This window comes from Patiria miniata, unplaced genomic scaffold (genome assembly GCF_015706575.1).
Source record: "Patiria miniata isolate m_02_andy unplaced genomic scaffold, ASM1570657v1 HiC_scaffold_25, whole genome shotgun sequence".
Classification (NCBI taxonomy): Eukaryota; Metazoa; Echinodermata; class Asteroidea; order Valvatida; family Asterinidae; genus Patiria; species Patiria miniata.
The window spans coordinates 9,551,612-9,567,120 of NW_024037064.1; the positions used below are offsets into that span (position 1 = coordinate 9,551,612).

At 38.3% G+C, this 15,509-nt stretch overlaps 1 protein-coding gene across 1 annotated transcript; it reads right to left on the minus strand.

The window, feature by feature from the left end:
- Positions 1 to 818: 818 nt before the first annotated feature.
- Positions 819 to 14,432, minus strand: LOC119733315. The gene is made up of 3 exons (XM_038206911.1): positions 14,354 to 14,432; positions 4,383 to 4,992; positions 819 to 3,149 (listed from the first exon to the last, which is right to left on the minus strand). Exons 2-3 carry the CDS (start codon positions 4,984 to 4,986, stop codon positions 2,098 to 2,100), a joined length of 1,656 nt encoding a protein of 551 aa, XP_038062839.1. The 5' UTR covers positions 4,987 to 4,992; positions 14,354 to 14,432; the 3' UTR covers positions 819 to 2,097.
- Positions 14,433 to 15,509: the final 1,077 nt, after the last annotated feature.

Below are 15,509 nucleotides of genomic sequence, written 5' to 3' on the forward strand. Positions count from 1 at the left end.
TTACCTGAGCTATCGGTGTAGATACCGATGCAGTGTGTTACTTGTTTAGCATTGAGGGTTGGTCTGAAGATGCATTGTGAACTACCATTGCCAAAAGCAACAGGTAATGCCTGCGATTGTGCACTGATTACAAATCGATCATAATTGTTAACAACGTGATTTAATCTTGACTGGTATGTTACCAGTTGCAACTACAGTAGACAATTTGTTTATAATTCTTATGTTATTCAGACAAAAAAATACAAAAAAATATATATATGATCTATTTTTAATGTATACTTATTTCTACTTACCTATGAATTATTTTACAAAAAAAGCAAGAATACAGAATAAAGTAAATAGAAAGAACGATTAAAGTCCATGATGGAACCTACTGTAAAATGCATGTGTTTCAATGTATTAAAGCTAAATTAAACTTATTTTCGGGTGTAACAGGTGATATCTTTATCATAGCAAGCAATTTTACTCACTTAGATTAAATTTAGATTAGATAAGATTTCTTTATTATCATGCTTAAAATTACATGAAAATATATCTCCCATGGTACACTTAGAAATAGGTTTACATACACTAATTTAAGGTACACACAAAATATGACAAATATGTACACACACAAAAACACAAACTACATTGTTTGGAAATATGAGAAAAGACAAATGAACCCGGACTGATCACATTTCTAGATATTGGATATTTACAAGGTGTTTTGAACAAAATGAAAATATATGCGAGGCGTTCTGGCAAAATGAGACAGAACTGGGCGCAGATCGTAGTGGAAAAATCCCCCCCCCAAAAAAAAATACCAGATGGTAGTAATATATTGTTTTTTCGATTTTCAAATGAAATGACGTTCGTAATCTTTGATATATCCACTATATATCTTTTAAAAGGCTATATTATAGAAATCGTTGTATAAGTGTTTTTAAGGGGAAAATGGCATCTTTCAAATTCAAGACTAGAAAACAGCAGAACTGCGTTATCAATTTTTATCAGGAGAGTACTTTTTTGACACGTTGATAAAATTATTGCGAACTTTGAACAGCCATAAATTGTTAACAGATTTCCGATTTCAGTGCATTAATAAAAGCTTTGTATTTATGTTAAGTTTTATTTTCTTTCTTACTGTTTACAAATTCTTATTTCGAATTCTGCCCAGTTGTGTCTCATTTTGCTAGACCACCTAAAGTAAAATACACCTTTTATTTTTATATTCGACACGTTGACAATTTGTATGCACAACAAACTGCACATTATAAGCTAATTGTTGTTACTTAATGCCTAGTTAGATTTGGACAAGTAAATCATTTACACACGATGACGAGAGAAATGTTAAAAGTTATTTTAGTGAAAATTTAAAATGTATTTCTGTGAACCTTTTAATTACGTTTTTTAACCAACTTTCGTGATACTAGATTAAAAAAATCAGAGCCTGCTTGATTTTAACCGATACGCAAAAGCTGACTTTAAAAATCCTGTGCTATTTCTACCTTAGTAAAACAAAAAAAGTTGGAACGTGTTAAGTGTTTTGTTAGTACTCATCTTTTTTGTCATTGGTGTTAGATTTGTTTTCGCTACTTGGCGGTCTAATAACGAATGTAATTTTCTGAAGAGACTACATTTTGTGTAGTCACGGTATCACGAGTCACGATCATGAACCTCAGTTTTCAGAATCATAGGTAAATGAAAAGAAAAATGTAATTAAAAAGGTGACCTTATTAAAAGGTGACCTCATCTATATCAAAGAAATTGGTATAGATGAAGCAAAACATGTTTCAGCCAAAAAAAAATGCGTGTGACGTTTATAAATATTCATGTAACTGTAAATACAAATTACTCAAAAATCATATTTAAACATTAAGTGACCTGTGGCAAGGCCAAGATCTGCGGCCAGGAATCAAACCGTGGTCACCTTGGTGAGAGGCGAGGTTTTTCCGCACAAACCACCAATGCCACCAACTTTGGGCGGGTTGGTAATAGGGGAAAACTGGATGACGATAAAGGATGACATAAAAAAAAAAGGAGGGCAACACGGAAAAAATAAAACCCGAGAGGGTGGCGAAGGATCTGAAACAAATGACACTGGAAGGAAAAAAAACATTAATCGTTGCCAGATGGTGTGTTGAGACCGTGCGGTGTCACAGTCCGAAGACGCTTCATCCATTCTTTCTTTCTGCTAAGACGAAATGAAAGATCCTCGCAACAGCCAAGTGACTCTATGCCCTGTAACATCATATCAGAAATTGAATGTTTAGGGAGTTTGAAGTGGTCACCGACAGGGTCCTGTAGTTGTTTCTGGTTGACCATTGCTCGATGGCCAATGAAACATCTGTCCAGCGCGCTCTTTGTCTGCCCAACATACTGTATTCCACAAACTCTGCAAGATATGAGGTATATGACATTAGAGGTGCCGCAAGTGATGTTGCCGATGGTGCTGTGAGTTGTGCCAGAAGAGTGGCCATAAAAAGAGTGAGATTCCTTGATGTGGACCTGGCAAGCATTACAACAATCATTGTCGCACTTAAATGTACCGCACCGGGGGGAAATCATCTTAACTGAGTAGTAATCAGCTACTGCCAGCTGCATATCTGACGTGGATAATATCCCAACGGGAAAGAGCAGACCCTGTGCGATACACTTGAGGAAGATACCTTGAGGGTCATAGTGGTGGATGTGGCCATTGTGATCAGAATTATGCATGGTAACATAGATACCTGAGCTATCATTGCATACACCATTGGCGTGTTTTACTGGCTGACCATTGATGGTTGGTTTGATGGTACGTTTTGTAGTACCATTACCATCAACAATATAGACTGCCTGTGATCTATCACTGATTTCAAATCGATTATACCTGTCAACAGCCAGAAAGTAAGGTTTAATCTTGACTGGTATGGTACGTCGGAGCTTACCATCAGTGGGGCTATGTTCAGTCAACACGATTCTTCTGACATCACCCACTACGATGGTACCATTACTCTTGACTGCAACGCTCTTGAGTTCCACTGCGGTCTTACCGATTTCATTCAGCGGTACTGTGAGGAACTTGAATGCCAGAGTGTTGTCGCTGTTGAAGACCTTTACATTGTATTTTTGTTCCTCAACAACCACTAAGCGATTATTGGCACGCGTAGCTGCGATGCCGCTTGGACCTTTGAGAGTCGAGTCAAGATATAAACAAAAAAAGGAATCAGCGTTTAATTTCATAAAGGCCTCATAAAATAAAGTATTCAAGGGCGTGATATATCCATTTAAAAATCCTTGTGTACTATTTTAGATTTGATTTGTATGCCTTTGATTTGTATGCTAAATTTATGAGCATTATGTAAGGTTTTCTGTGTAAATTTGTCTTTTCATAATTGTTTTTATTGTCAGGAGAATTACGACCGAGTTATGTGGACTTTCTGCCGTCCAAAAAGCGTATTTGGTCCCCATAATAAATATTGCCTAACGTGTAGTCTCCAAAATAACGGCACAATACGGTATGTATCTTCCAGTGCCAATAATACAAAGTGTTTCATGAATTTAAAAAAAAGTCAATAAAAATGAAAATACACGTAAATTGTTTTGTGTCATCGCAAGCCACTTCCGCTCAATATTTTAATCACTCGTTACGATAATTTTAGCGTTTAAAGCTTATGTCTGTGTCTTTTGTCTTCATAACTGAATATTATATATTATACAACACCTGAATAAATACCCGTCATCTGATTGGTGGATTGTTGATCACATGCCATTTAATTATTCGTACCAACGCACGGCGCGCAGCACACAGTGCAATGAAAGTTCTATTGCACGGCGAGTAGAACTTCCATTGCACGGTGACACTGTTGCTGGTGGTGGCGCTGTTTTAAATCGAGATAAATTGAATATGATTGTTCTCAGTCTGTTGAACAGTTTGCATTAATATAAATATGATGAACTTGTCGAACTTTTAAACAGTTTTTAACCTGAATAAATTGGCTTTTAAAAGTCAACCAATCAGGTGACAAGGATTTATTAAGGTGTTATATAAAACAAATAATGAATGTTTCACGTTCGTGCAATGGAAAGAATAATTTCATTCGGTGACAGATGAAATGTTCCATGGAACATTTCATTTGTCACCTCATGAAATTATTCTTACCATTGCACTCACAAACATTTGTATATTTGTATATTTGTTATATTCCTCTTGGAAATGAAGAGTTTTGCATTATGTGCGTACAACGTTATTCACACACGCAAAATAATTTTTAAAATTTTGGGTGATTCAGTGTGATCCATTTTGAAAAAAAAGTCTATATCCTGCTGGAGTAATTGCACAAAATTGTGAATGACGACTAAACAAAAACAAAGTTGTTCATGTGCACAATTTAAAAGATCGCTTGGTTGTTCAAACTTACATGATTCCCTTTGGATCGTGCTTTTCTGCTTCCCATCGATGCCGTAGATAACAACTCGTTTGTTGGAGATGTCAGTCACTGCAATCTCATTAGGTTTACGAGCAGCGATGCCCCAAGCCCCATTAAACTCTTCTGGACCGCTTCCCTTTCTACCAAACTCAAGACAAATTTCCCACATGTCTTCCAACACTAGCTTTCCAAGATCAAGGTCACCAACATCCTCATCCTCATTCAACTGCCTGGCTAACATGCCCAATTCTTTGCCTACTGCGGGATTAAGTGGGAGGAAGTCACTCTCTGTCCATGTCACCTCTCTCATTACTACATCTTTCGATTCAAGCTCTTCAACTAGACTAACCAAACGAAGGTCTGTTTTCAGACCTTTTACCCCCAACTGAGGAAGTTTCGTCTTTTGTTGACACTCAGGACAAGGAATATTTGTCGGGCCCTTATATTCCTTGTAGTATTGAAGCAAACATAGCTCACAAAAGCTATGCAGACATTCCAGTGTCTTAGGCTGTTTAAATATCTCTTGGCAGATGTTGCACACAAGATGACTTCTGATCCTCTCTATTGTTGAACTCACTGCATGTCCAGTCGCCATGTTTATCTAATAAATGTGAAGAAAAATGAGAGTGATAAAAATGTAACTTAAGTTCATCAAAAGTGTATCATCCGCATGTCTTTGTATATGATGCTGCACTCTAGACGATGTCAGGTCATAGTCTGGATCGTGTAATTGCCATCTTTACCTGTAATATAATGATTGATTTAAAGTATAAGAATCAATAGAAAAAAGTACGATTGTTCACGACCATTATGTCCGTTTGGTCGATAACGTCCAACAACAGAGTTAGACGAGCGACGGCCGACTGTGTCCGACGTCCGATTATGTCCGACCCATTGTGTCCGACGTCCGATTATGCCCGACCCATTGTGTCCGACGTCCGATTATGTCCGACCCATTATGTCCGACGACCGATTATGTCCGACCAATTGTGTCCGACGTCCGATTTATCAGATCCAATGTGTTCTACGGCCAATTATGTCCGCCCCATTATGTCCGACTTCCGATATCGAAGGAGAATCACACAAAAAACTAAAACGTGTGCACTTCAGAAATTTATTGCCGAATTGCAAACGTGTTCAATGCGGCTTATTCGAAGTACTTTCGTGGTGTTCTCGAGGTTGGGCTGAAGTTACATTGGATTTAACGGGATGGCCCCGGATGGTTGGCCTGTTTTACGGCCGTTTTCATTACGCGGTACTCGATGGTACGTCAGAGTGAGCTCCGGAGTCCACGGAGTGTCCACGAGTTCGCCACGAAGTGCTTTCCTGTTTCCGAGGTGGCCACGGATTACTCACGAAGTAAAAACGGGTACCACGAAATAAAAACGTGCTGGCATCAAAAAAAGGACCAAAAAAAAAAAAAACCGGGGGAAAAATGCATTTTGGAAGTGAACTCGCATTGGTCTTAGATTTGTGTGAGAGGGGCATTACACAGGCACAGGAGTGGGGTACTTCCTTTGTTCGCGTGTACTAACATTTTGCAAAGTCGCAAACTAATGTAAACATGCTCTTATTTTAATCAGAATTAATTTCTTGGACTGAAATTCGGACTTAACACTCCTTTTCTAAAACTCCATTTGCGACAAATCGACCCACCTTGAAAATTCCTACTTTTTGAGTAAAATCCATATATCTATTTCGTGAAAAAATTGTGGGGTAACAAAACGGCACCCCGCAAGTCGGTGGGCATTCCTTTTGGAGTACCTCCCATTGTTCCGGTTCCCCATAAGGCAGTGCTTATACGTTCGCCCATACTTGTAAGAGGTAAGCACATTTGTGTTAATTAGTTCAGCCTGTTGATAATGTTTGCCTTTAATTTAGCAATAAAAACCGAAGTATCACGGATGTATATGGTCTGAGTATCACCCGTTATCCAGGGAGCCCAGACTCCTGTCTCACGTCTGATATATCAAAGCATGCAGATTTATGCGATCTCGCACCTCAGCCAATAGGAGTCGACTTTACAAAATCGTGACGTCATTTCATTCCCAAATCAGGACTAAACGTTTGATTGGTCAATTCGAATGCAGTGTTTTGTAATACAACTACAGCCGGGCGTGTAACACGTAACATAATACAGAGCGCGTGACACATCCTTTGTTGTGTCTGTGTCTAGTTTTTTTTTATCCATGTCTATGACGCAACAACTGGTGAATGACCAAAGACTAGATATAGGGAGCGCCCGCTGATTGTATCTAGAGATCAAGATGCGGTTGTCTTGCATAATTAATTGCGAATTTGCTCAAATGTATACGAAACTGTTATAGGGACTTGGGTGAAAAAAATCTCTCCCTGCAGGTAATTCGTACCATGTACGGAAAATGCCAATGATCGTTACACGGTCGACAAAAGCACCATTTTTTCACCAAAGCATCTCCATGTTATACCTTTTGAAAAAAAGTTGTATGTAAAAAAATGGATGATGGGAAGGGCAATATATGACGTCATTATGACGTAATCAGCTAATTATTACATGAAATTACAAACATCAAAGGGACAACAAGATCTTTCATTTGAGTGGTATGTCAGTGAGATAAAATAGTGTGAAAGGGTGTTGTTTTTGGCCAAAAAGCCCTTTTTGGTACAACTAACTTTTTTTGATGCTAAAATCATGGATTTGGGGTAATCATTCTGGCACCTTGTTTTAACATTCAAACCGTAATTGGTATTGAGAGTTTTTGCTTTTAAGTCAGAGAGAATGTTTCAAATCCTATGCCAAAAGAGTTTGGTAATTGATTATCGGTATCTTAAATGTTTAAACTTATTCCAGAGACAGGCAGACAAAATATTGCAACATAAGTTACAGTCGGGTGCCCATTTCAGTTACAGATTCATCACGTGGGTCGGAGAATAGTAGCCAGGACTGAGTTCAGATAGAGTGTTTAATGGTTATAAAAGAAGCTTGATGGTTCTCTTGCCAGAGAAATGGTATATCTTTTCAAAGAAGATCGCTGAGGGCGCAACTTGTCTGCGCAATTTGGGATGTAGTGTGAGACAATGTTGACTATGCTAAGGAACCGGCGGTTTCCATCATGGCTATGATACGTTCGGTCGCTCGTCATGCTCCCCAAGGGAAACCAAATACTGCAATGTCGTCGGGTTGGACTATTATCCTGGCTCACTGATAAGCCAATGGGTGGGTGACGAAAGCTGTTGCAACCAAATTGTATGTTGTCAGCCCTTCAGACTGCTCGAGATGGGCAAACCAATGCCCTGCTTTTGACGTCTAGCTTGGAGAAGTTGTTTTCCAGTGCAAATTCTGGCTTGAGCTTCTCAAAAGTAATAGTGGGGCTGTTGAGTGATACGATTGTGCACTTTGTGACTTAAGCATGAAACTTCGCATGTTGGTTCTTCATGACATGAACAAAATTTTCAGATGTGGAGACATTTCATATTTGACCTCTGGTGACCTTTGAGAGGTCAATGACCTTTACATACACTATTTTGTAACAATTATTGTTCTTGAAAACACCACTTTCCTATGACCAAAGTCTATGTCGTAGGTCTTCAGGCAATGAAAATAAAGATCAGATGCGAAAGCAACAAAATTGACCTTTAGTGACCTTCCAGAGGTCAGTGACCTTTGTATACATATTTTGTCGTTATTATGATTTACTCTTTAAACCCTAACTTTTTAAATACCAAGTCTCAATGTTAGGTGTTCATGCTATGATTTTTTTCACATGTAGGGCATTTCATATCTGACCTCTGGTGACCTTCAAGAGGTCAATAAACTATGTATGCCCTATTTACAGATATTTATAAGATTTATTATTCAAAACCCTATTTTCAGGACCCTAGTCTAAAAGTTGGCTCTCTGAAAAGAATTCAGATATGGGGACATCATAATCTGACCTTTGGTACACTTTAACAGGTCAATGAACTTTATATACCATATTTTTCGCTATTTGTTATATTTATTCGTCAAAACGCCTTGTTTTCGTGACCCAAGCCTCAATATTGTAACAGAAAGGTATTGCACCTATTATTATACAGTCATGTAATGAATGTAAAGCCACAAAAAATTTTGGTGTGACATCTGACCTCCATTTCCCTTTTTCAATTGGCAGACGCAACAACAACTTTGACCGGACAAAGAAGACTGCTGGACCTTCTTTACAATGTAATATGTACAAATGTCTAACAATAGTTACTCTTGTGTACTTTTTACACTCTGTGGTATCTAGATGGACTTGGGTCACCACATTTTCAACCTTTTTACCAAGCCCACTGGTCATTGTTAGAGCGTGATTATTGTCCAATGTACCTCTTGTATTCTGTTAATTGCGCCCCTGTCTATCCTTCAAAAAGGGAAATGGAGATCAGAGGTCATAACAGAATTGTCCTTGGGGTCTGATTTCTTGACATGCTGTAGAATAATACTTAAAATACACTTGTTTTGAACTATTAAGACTTTGGTCATGAAAAAATGACATTTGGAATATTATATATAATGATAAAAAGCGGCAAATAGGGTATGCAAAGTTTATTGACCTGTTAAAGGTCACCAGTGGTCAAATATGAATGTTCACACATATCCAAATTTTTAGACTTGGGTCATAAAAAAGTGGAAATTTGAATAGTAAATCTTATAAATATCTATAAATGAGGCATACAAAGTGCATTGACCCCTTGAAGGTCACCAGAGGTCAGATATGCAATGCCCTGCATATGAAAATGCTTTTCATAACATGAACACCTAACTTTTAGAGTTGGGTCTTGAAAAAGTTGGGTTTAAATTGTAAATCTTATAAATAACTATAAATACTGTATAGGTCATTCACCTCTGAAAGGTCATCGGAGGTCAAGTATGATTTTTTTTCACATCTGATCATTATTTACATTGCCTGAAGACCTATGACAGACTAGGTTTATAGGAAAGTGGTGTTTTCAAGAACAATTATTATAAATGGGGTATGTCAAGGTCATTGGCCTCTCAAAGGTCACCAGAGGTCAAAAATGAAATGTCTCCACATCTGAAAATGTTCTTCATGGCATGAAAATCCAACATGCGAAATGTTATGCTTTAGTCACAAAGTGCACAATTGTATCACAAATTTGACCTTAACGCCCCACAAAAACAGTAATGTTTGGCTTTTGAATTTTTTTTATGTGACCAAACATGCTAGATTGTAATCAAAACATGAATATTTTTAAAGATAATATGCAGTAAGTCCAGGTATTGTCGAAGTCACGAACATCACATTCAATTTCGACACTGAGTTCCCTTCAATCTCTTGTCACAGCTCTTGTAATGACTGTTCACTGTGAAATAGGAGTGAAATTTAACATGTCTTATATTTGTGTAAAAAATATGTACAAAAGGAAATTATTAGCTATTACAGATTGATAATCCTTTGCAAAAAGCAGTCTTGTATTTTAGTTATGGCCAGTAAACCAATTGTTTAGAACCCGCCAATTTCAGTATTCTGAAAGTTGTACTGGTTTAAAAAAAATAAAATGTAGTTTAGTGTCTTTCCTTCATACCGTTTCGGTTTGTTTTTAATTTTACATCTCAGATACACCTAATAACTTAGACCAGAAATTGCTTAATGTACATGGAATGTAAATGTACATGTAAAAAGTTTTCCAACCCCTGCCAATAGAGGGCGCCATATTTATCCCTGATAATTAAAATGCAATATTCAAATAACTGGTGCCCTTGGTGATCTAGATGGTCTTAATTAATAAACTGCAGTGATTCTACGTGGATTCAAGAAATGCACCAAGGAAATCAATTTTTGAGCACATTTTGCAGCCATGCCCCGTATAATTACACCTAGGCACTTTCGCATGTTTGATCGACTTTAGACTTGGCAGACACTTAAACCACGAGCAGACAATTGTCCTCGACGATTTTCGACACGATGAAGTCATCGTGTGTCATATGACGTCATATCACAGATGCAATTGTCTAAGCCTTATATCTTTTGAAGTACAATTGCAATCAATTAGAACGCATGGGGAGAGGAAGCTGATTCACAGAAATGTCAAAAAAAAAAGAGTCACTGGACATCTCTGGAATTTATATTCTTTTTTTTTCTTTCTTTTTTTCCCAATTGATAGCATGTCATATGGTTGTCACCCATTCGTGGATTCCCCAATTGCAAATCAAGTACTAATTACAACGTTGGGGGCGGGGGATGGATTCACAGAAATTTCCGAAAATGTGTCACATGTGTAGACCATACTACAGTAAATACATATGCGCAGATGTCATACATCGCCAAAAATAAATGATTTTGAAGTGTTTGTTTGCAGTTGGATAACACTGTATATCAATGTGTCAACATCATTGAAACAAGCATTTCATGAAGAACAAAATATTTTATACACTTAGTATATGAAAACTTGTGCAATTTTCCAAAAAAAAAATACATTTCATAAATGATGAATTGTCAATTAAAATATCCGAAAAGATACCTTTTTGATCAATTGACCTTTTTACGGAGACTCGCTTTTGTACATGTAGAGCTTCCAACCTCAGCAACAGGAACCCTAACAAAATACTTTGGACGCCCATGTTTGCCCTGAACTTTTATGATATCTTTATCTCCAGTCTCTGAACTAGAAGCAATATGACGGAGTGCAGAATTTTAAAGTTGATGTGAGTCAGATGAGCTATAAATCCGAGATTTCTTTTTTACATTTTCCTCAAATTCCATGAGTTGTTTGTTTTCTGCTTCAAGAGTTTTTCACTTGCGCTTTTCAATTTTCTGTTATGTTTTCCGCCGATATGAGGCTTAGAAGCACCAAAATGACGCTTGCAATCTACGCGATGTGCGAAAGTTACCGATTTGTTTGTGCGAAGCTTAAAGTATGCACGCTTTCCACGATGTTCACAAATCCCTTCCCTCTCATCTTGAACCAAAAAAAACAAGGCTTGAAATCGTCCTTGTAAACACTAGATCGAACAAATCTACTACTTACTCCTGTTCAACAAATACAACAAAGAGTTTCCTAACCTCACGAGGCGTTCTTAGGCCCTAACGTAGCATTATAGTAAACTTTTTGTGATAAAATAACTTATTGCTGCGAGCACAAGATCTATAACACTTGGAAATCTCTACGGAATACGTGCGCGTATGCATGAGACGTGTCCCCTGAATCCATAGCACTGTAATCAACCTGTGTTAATGTAATCAATCCCAAAGGATCCGATAGAAAGTGCTGTTTTAGAATTCAAATTTCGCGGGCGGTGCCGTAGATACGTTGTGTTCATCGCCCCATAATATCGTCATTACCCGTTATTTCCAATTGTATGAAATTAAAGGGAATGTACAACATTTGCTTTTGTTGCAATTTTCCGACATAAATTGATTTGGAGCATTTGTATGTTATAGAAAATATTGTTAAACTGACTTGTTTCACGTTTTCAGCTTGTAGATGCTGGAAAAACCAAGAAAATAATCATGTTCTTGTCGTCTGGTTCCCTGATCCCACTTAACCCTGAAAGGGTCGGGGGCGGAATCCGCCTCCCCCTCCCTCAACATTTTCCGCGATAGCCTCTAAACAGCGGCGGCGGGACGGGTTTGAAACTGGGGGGCATCACCAAAAAGGGGCACTTTCTCAGCATTTGTGTGTGTGCACATCCGTGTTGAAAGTTCGACACATGTTTTTCCCCGGACACTTGGCCTCCGTAAAATTCAAATAGTTGGGGGGGGGGGGGGGGGGGGCTGTTATCATCTTCCAACATAGGGGGCGCTCTTCAAAAACGATGATTATATGCTAACTATGCAAACGTGCCCATTTTCAGGGCGTATTTATGGGTTTTGGAGCTTGGTTTTCATATTCCTCGTTTATATCACAACTATCTTTACCATTATTGGGAAATGGTCACTTCTAAGAAAAAGTAAGATATTTTAAAGCATTTGTTTTATATCTGGAGGGGACACAAATGCCCCCCAGGCCCCCCCCCCCGGTTCCGCCGCCCCTGCCTCTAAAAAATGTTTTTTTCGCGACCCGAGCAGTTATGACTTTTAAGCTTCGAGCTTTGCGCATCTTTTGATACCAAAAACATAAAATTCCGACCACGGGTTGCCGCGTAGAGGTTTTAGTATCACTTAACGTGAAAATGCTTAAACTACTCAATTATAAACGTTATATTGTAAAAATCTGCTTAGTTAATTAGCAATTACATGATTAAGATGGGTGTCAGTTCGTGAAAACCAAAATTGACGCGTTTTGGGAGAGTGCGCGCACACACTGCGCATGCGTGCGCGCACTCTCCAAAAACACGTCAATTTTCGTTTTCTCGAACATACACTCCCTACCGCTATTGCATGCGCGCACTCTCCAAAAGCACGAAAATTTTGGTTTTTACGAACTGACACCCTGTGCAGGGTCACTGCGTGGTAACCGAATTGACCAATTTAGTGAAAATTCATTGGCAAAAATGTTTTTATTATAGATGATTTCAGCAATTTTAACTTCGTCATGTTAAACTTCATGATACAAACTGCTAACATGTGCAAAAAAAGAAAATTTGAATTTTTTTATTTTTTTATACACGTGTAATGCAGAGGGTGTCAGTTCGTGGTGTCGGTGACGATATGGCGTTTACTTTCGTGACAAATGCAGGTGACGTAAAACTATGTCATTTGATATGTCTTGACTTATGTGAAATTTAAATAAAAAATAGAAAAGTCTGATTATCAACCTTTCTCGGTATAATTATTTAGATATTTCAATAAATGCATTCTTTAGGAATCTATAAGTGTAATTAAACATGTTACTTACATGTTGCTTGCGGTCTGATGACGTTAAAAAAGTGCACAGTGAATATAACTAATTTAAAACATTTAATGTTAAGTGAACAGATTTTCAAACACTTCCGGTTTGACGAAGTCACAGCGGTAGAATGCTCATTGCAATGCAGCGTAAGGCAGCTGACATCTTAACTTTGCCAAAAGAAAAAAAAATTGTGATCCTGTTCATAAACTTGAATTTTTCGTCGGGGGTGATGTAAATTCAATATTAGATGTTGCCCTTCCATCTGATGAATAGTTTCAATGTGGTACCCGCTGCTAGAGCAGATTCGAACCAGCCAACCGATCCTGCAAGCTCGGTGGTCGAATGGTAAGACTGTGTACTGGAAAGCAGGAGGTGGTAGGCTCGAGTCCCACCCAAGTGATCTATTTCTAACTTTCACTCGGGAGATAACACAACGAAGAAACATTGTTAATTCGTCGAGGAAAGAGAACTCACTTCCAGGGGACAACAATGGTGCTTTTGAGAGGTAGAAACGCTAGTATTTTAAAACAGGGATCTGGGAATTATGCGTCACAGCAAACAATAGCGTCTACGCGACGTTAGAGCCCAAAAATGGGCAGGCTTCAGGCTTCCAGGGACTTGCTCGACAAGCCGTATCATTTTTTTTCCAACAACGGACATGTATAACAAGTGATTATAATTAGCAGGCTTCGAGAATCTCGCTGCCAAACACTTCCTGCTCTCTCACCCTGGTATGGGATTATACACTTTTAATAACAATTAGGTAGCGACACTTAAACGATGTAACTGGGGACGCTATCAATTGATTGCAAAGTTATTCACCCCAAATTAGGCACCGTTTCAAATGATTGGTAAAGATTGCAACTGTGGTTTAGACCTATCTGTAACTTATCGGGTTAGAAAGACTATTAAAATGTGAGAACATTTCATCAATGTAGATAGGGACGCCATTTTCAGATCGCGTACACTAATCCTTCCCGTAAAACACAAATCTAAAACGATGGAAAATTATGTTGCGGTATATATACCGTCAAAATAGCCCACGTATGCCCCGTAAAAGGGGTCCTCATAATATTATCATATACCACCACTTCATACACCCTCTATGATAATACAATCACTTCCTAGATAATCAAAAGAAAGAGATTTTAATATGTACTGTTACTTACCACACGAGATATAATCCTCACACATCGAAACAATCAGCAACTATCCACACACGCACACACACGCCAAAAAATCTGAAATGGCGCTTCTGGGGAGCAGAAATTTAATGCTAATAAGTTTGCACGGCCAGCTAGCCGCATTATTTACTTCTTTTCTGCAACGGACATTATAGTCAATGATTATAATGAGCAGGCGTTACTTATTAACCAACCTGAGCTGGTTCCCATGGTTTTGCTGCCAAACACTACCTGCATCATGAAAAGCGGCAGGCTACCAGCTATCTGGCCATCTGCTACCTGCATCTTTTGCTTGTTTTGTATGCAGCAGACATGTATAATCAATGAATTAATATAAGCAGGCCTCAGGTAAAACACAAATCTAAAATGTTGGAAAATTATGTTGAGCTATATTAGCCGTACACTAATCCTTCCCGTAAAACACAAATCTAAAACGATGGAAAATTATGTTGCGGTATATATACCTTCAAAATAGCCCACATATGCCCCGTAAAAGGGGTCCTCATAATATTATCATCTATACCACCACTTCATACACCCTCTATGATAATACAATCACTTCCTAGATAATCAAAAGAAAGAGATTTTAATATGTACTGTTACTTACCACACGAGATATAATCCTCACACATCGAAACAATCAGCAACTATCCACACATGCACACACACGCCAAAAATCTGAAATGGCGCTTCTGGGAAGCAGACATTTAATGCTAATAAGTTTGCACAGCCAGCTAGCCGCATTATTTACTTTTTTTCTGCAACAGACGTTATAGTCAATGATTATAATGAGCAGGCGTCACTTATTAACCAACCGGAGTTGGTTCCCATGGTATCGAGCAGCAAACACTCATTACAAACAGTTTGTACACGGCGAGTCGCAACATGAACAGCAGTGTTAAACTTTATTAAGTCAGTTACTGATGACGTGAAGTGCGTGTGGAACGGTTTTTGTCGCAGCAATTGCGTTTATCCCTTGCATGTGTGTATACGCCGTGTGTGTCAGTACAAGTCTACCATAGCCTGATCGCGCGGGCGCGCGCGCGTTGAGTTGTTACTTTGTAACAACACAGTGGTGTAGCAAAATGATGTTCGCCGTATTTTGTGGCGGCCAAAGGACTGTTGAGTAAACAAATTTGTT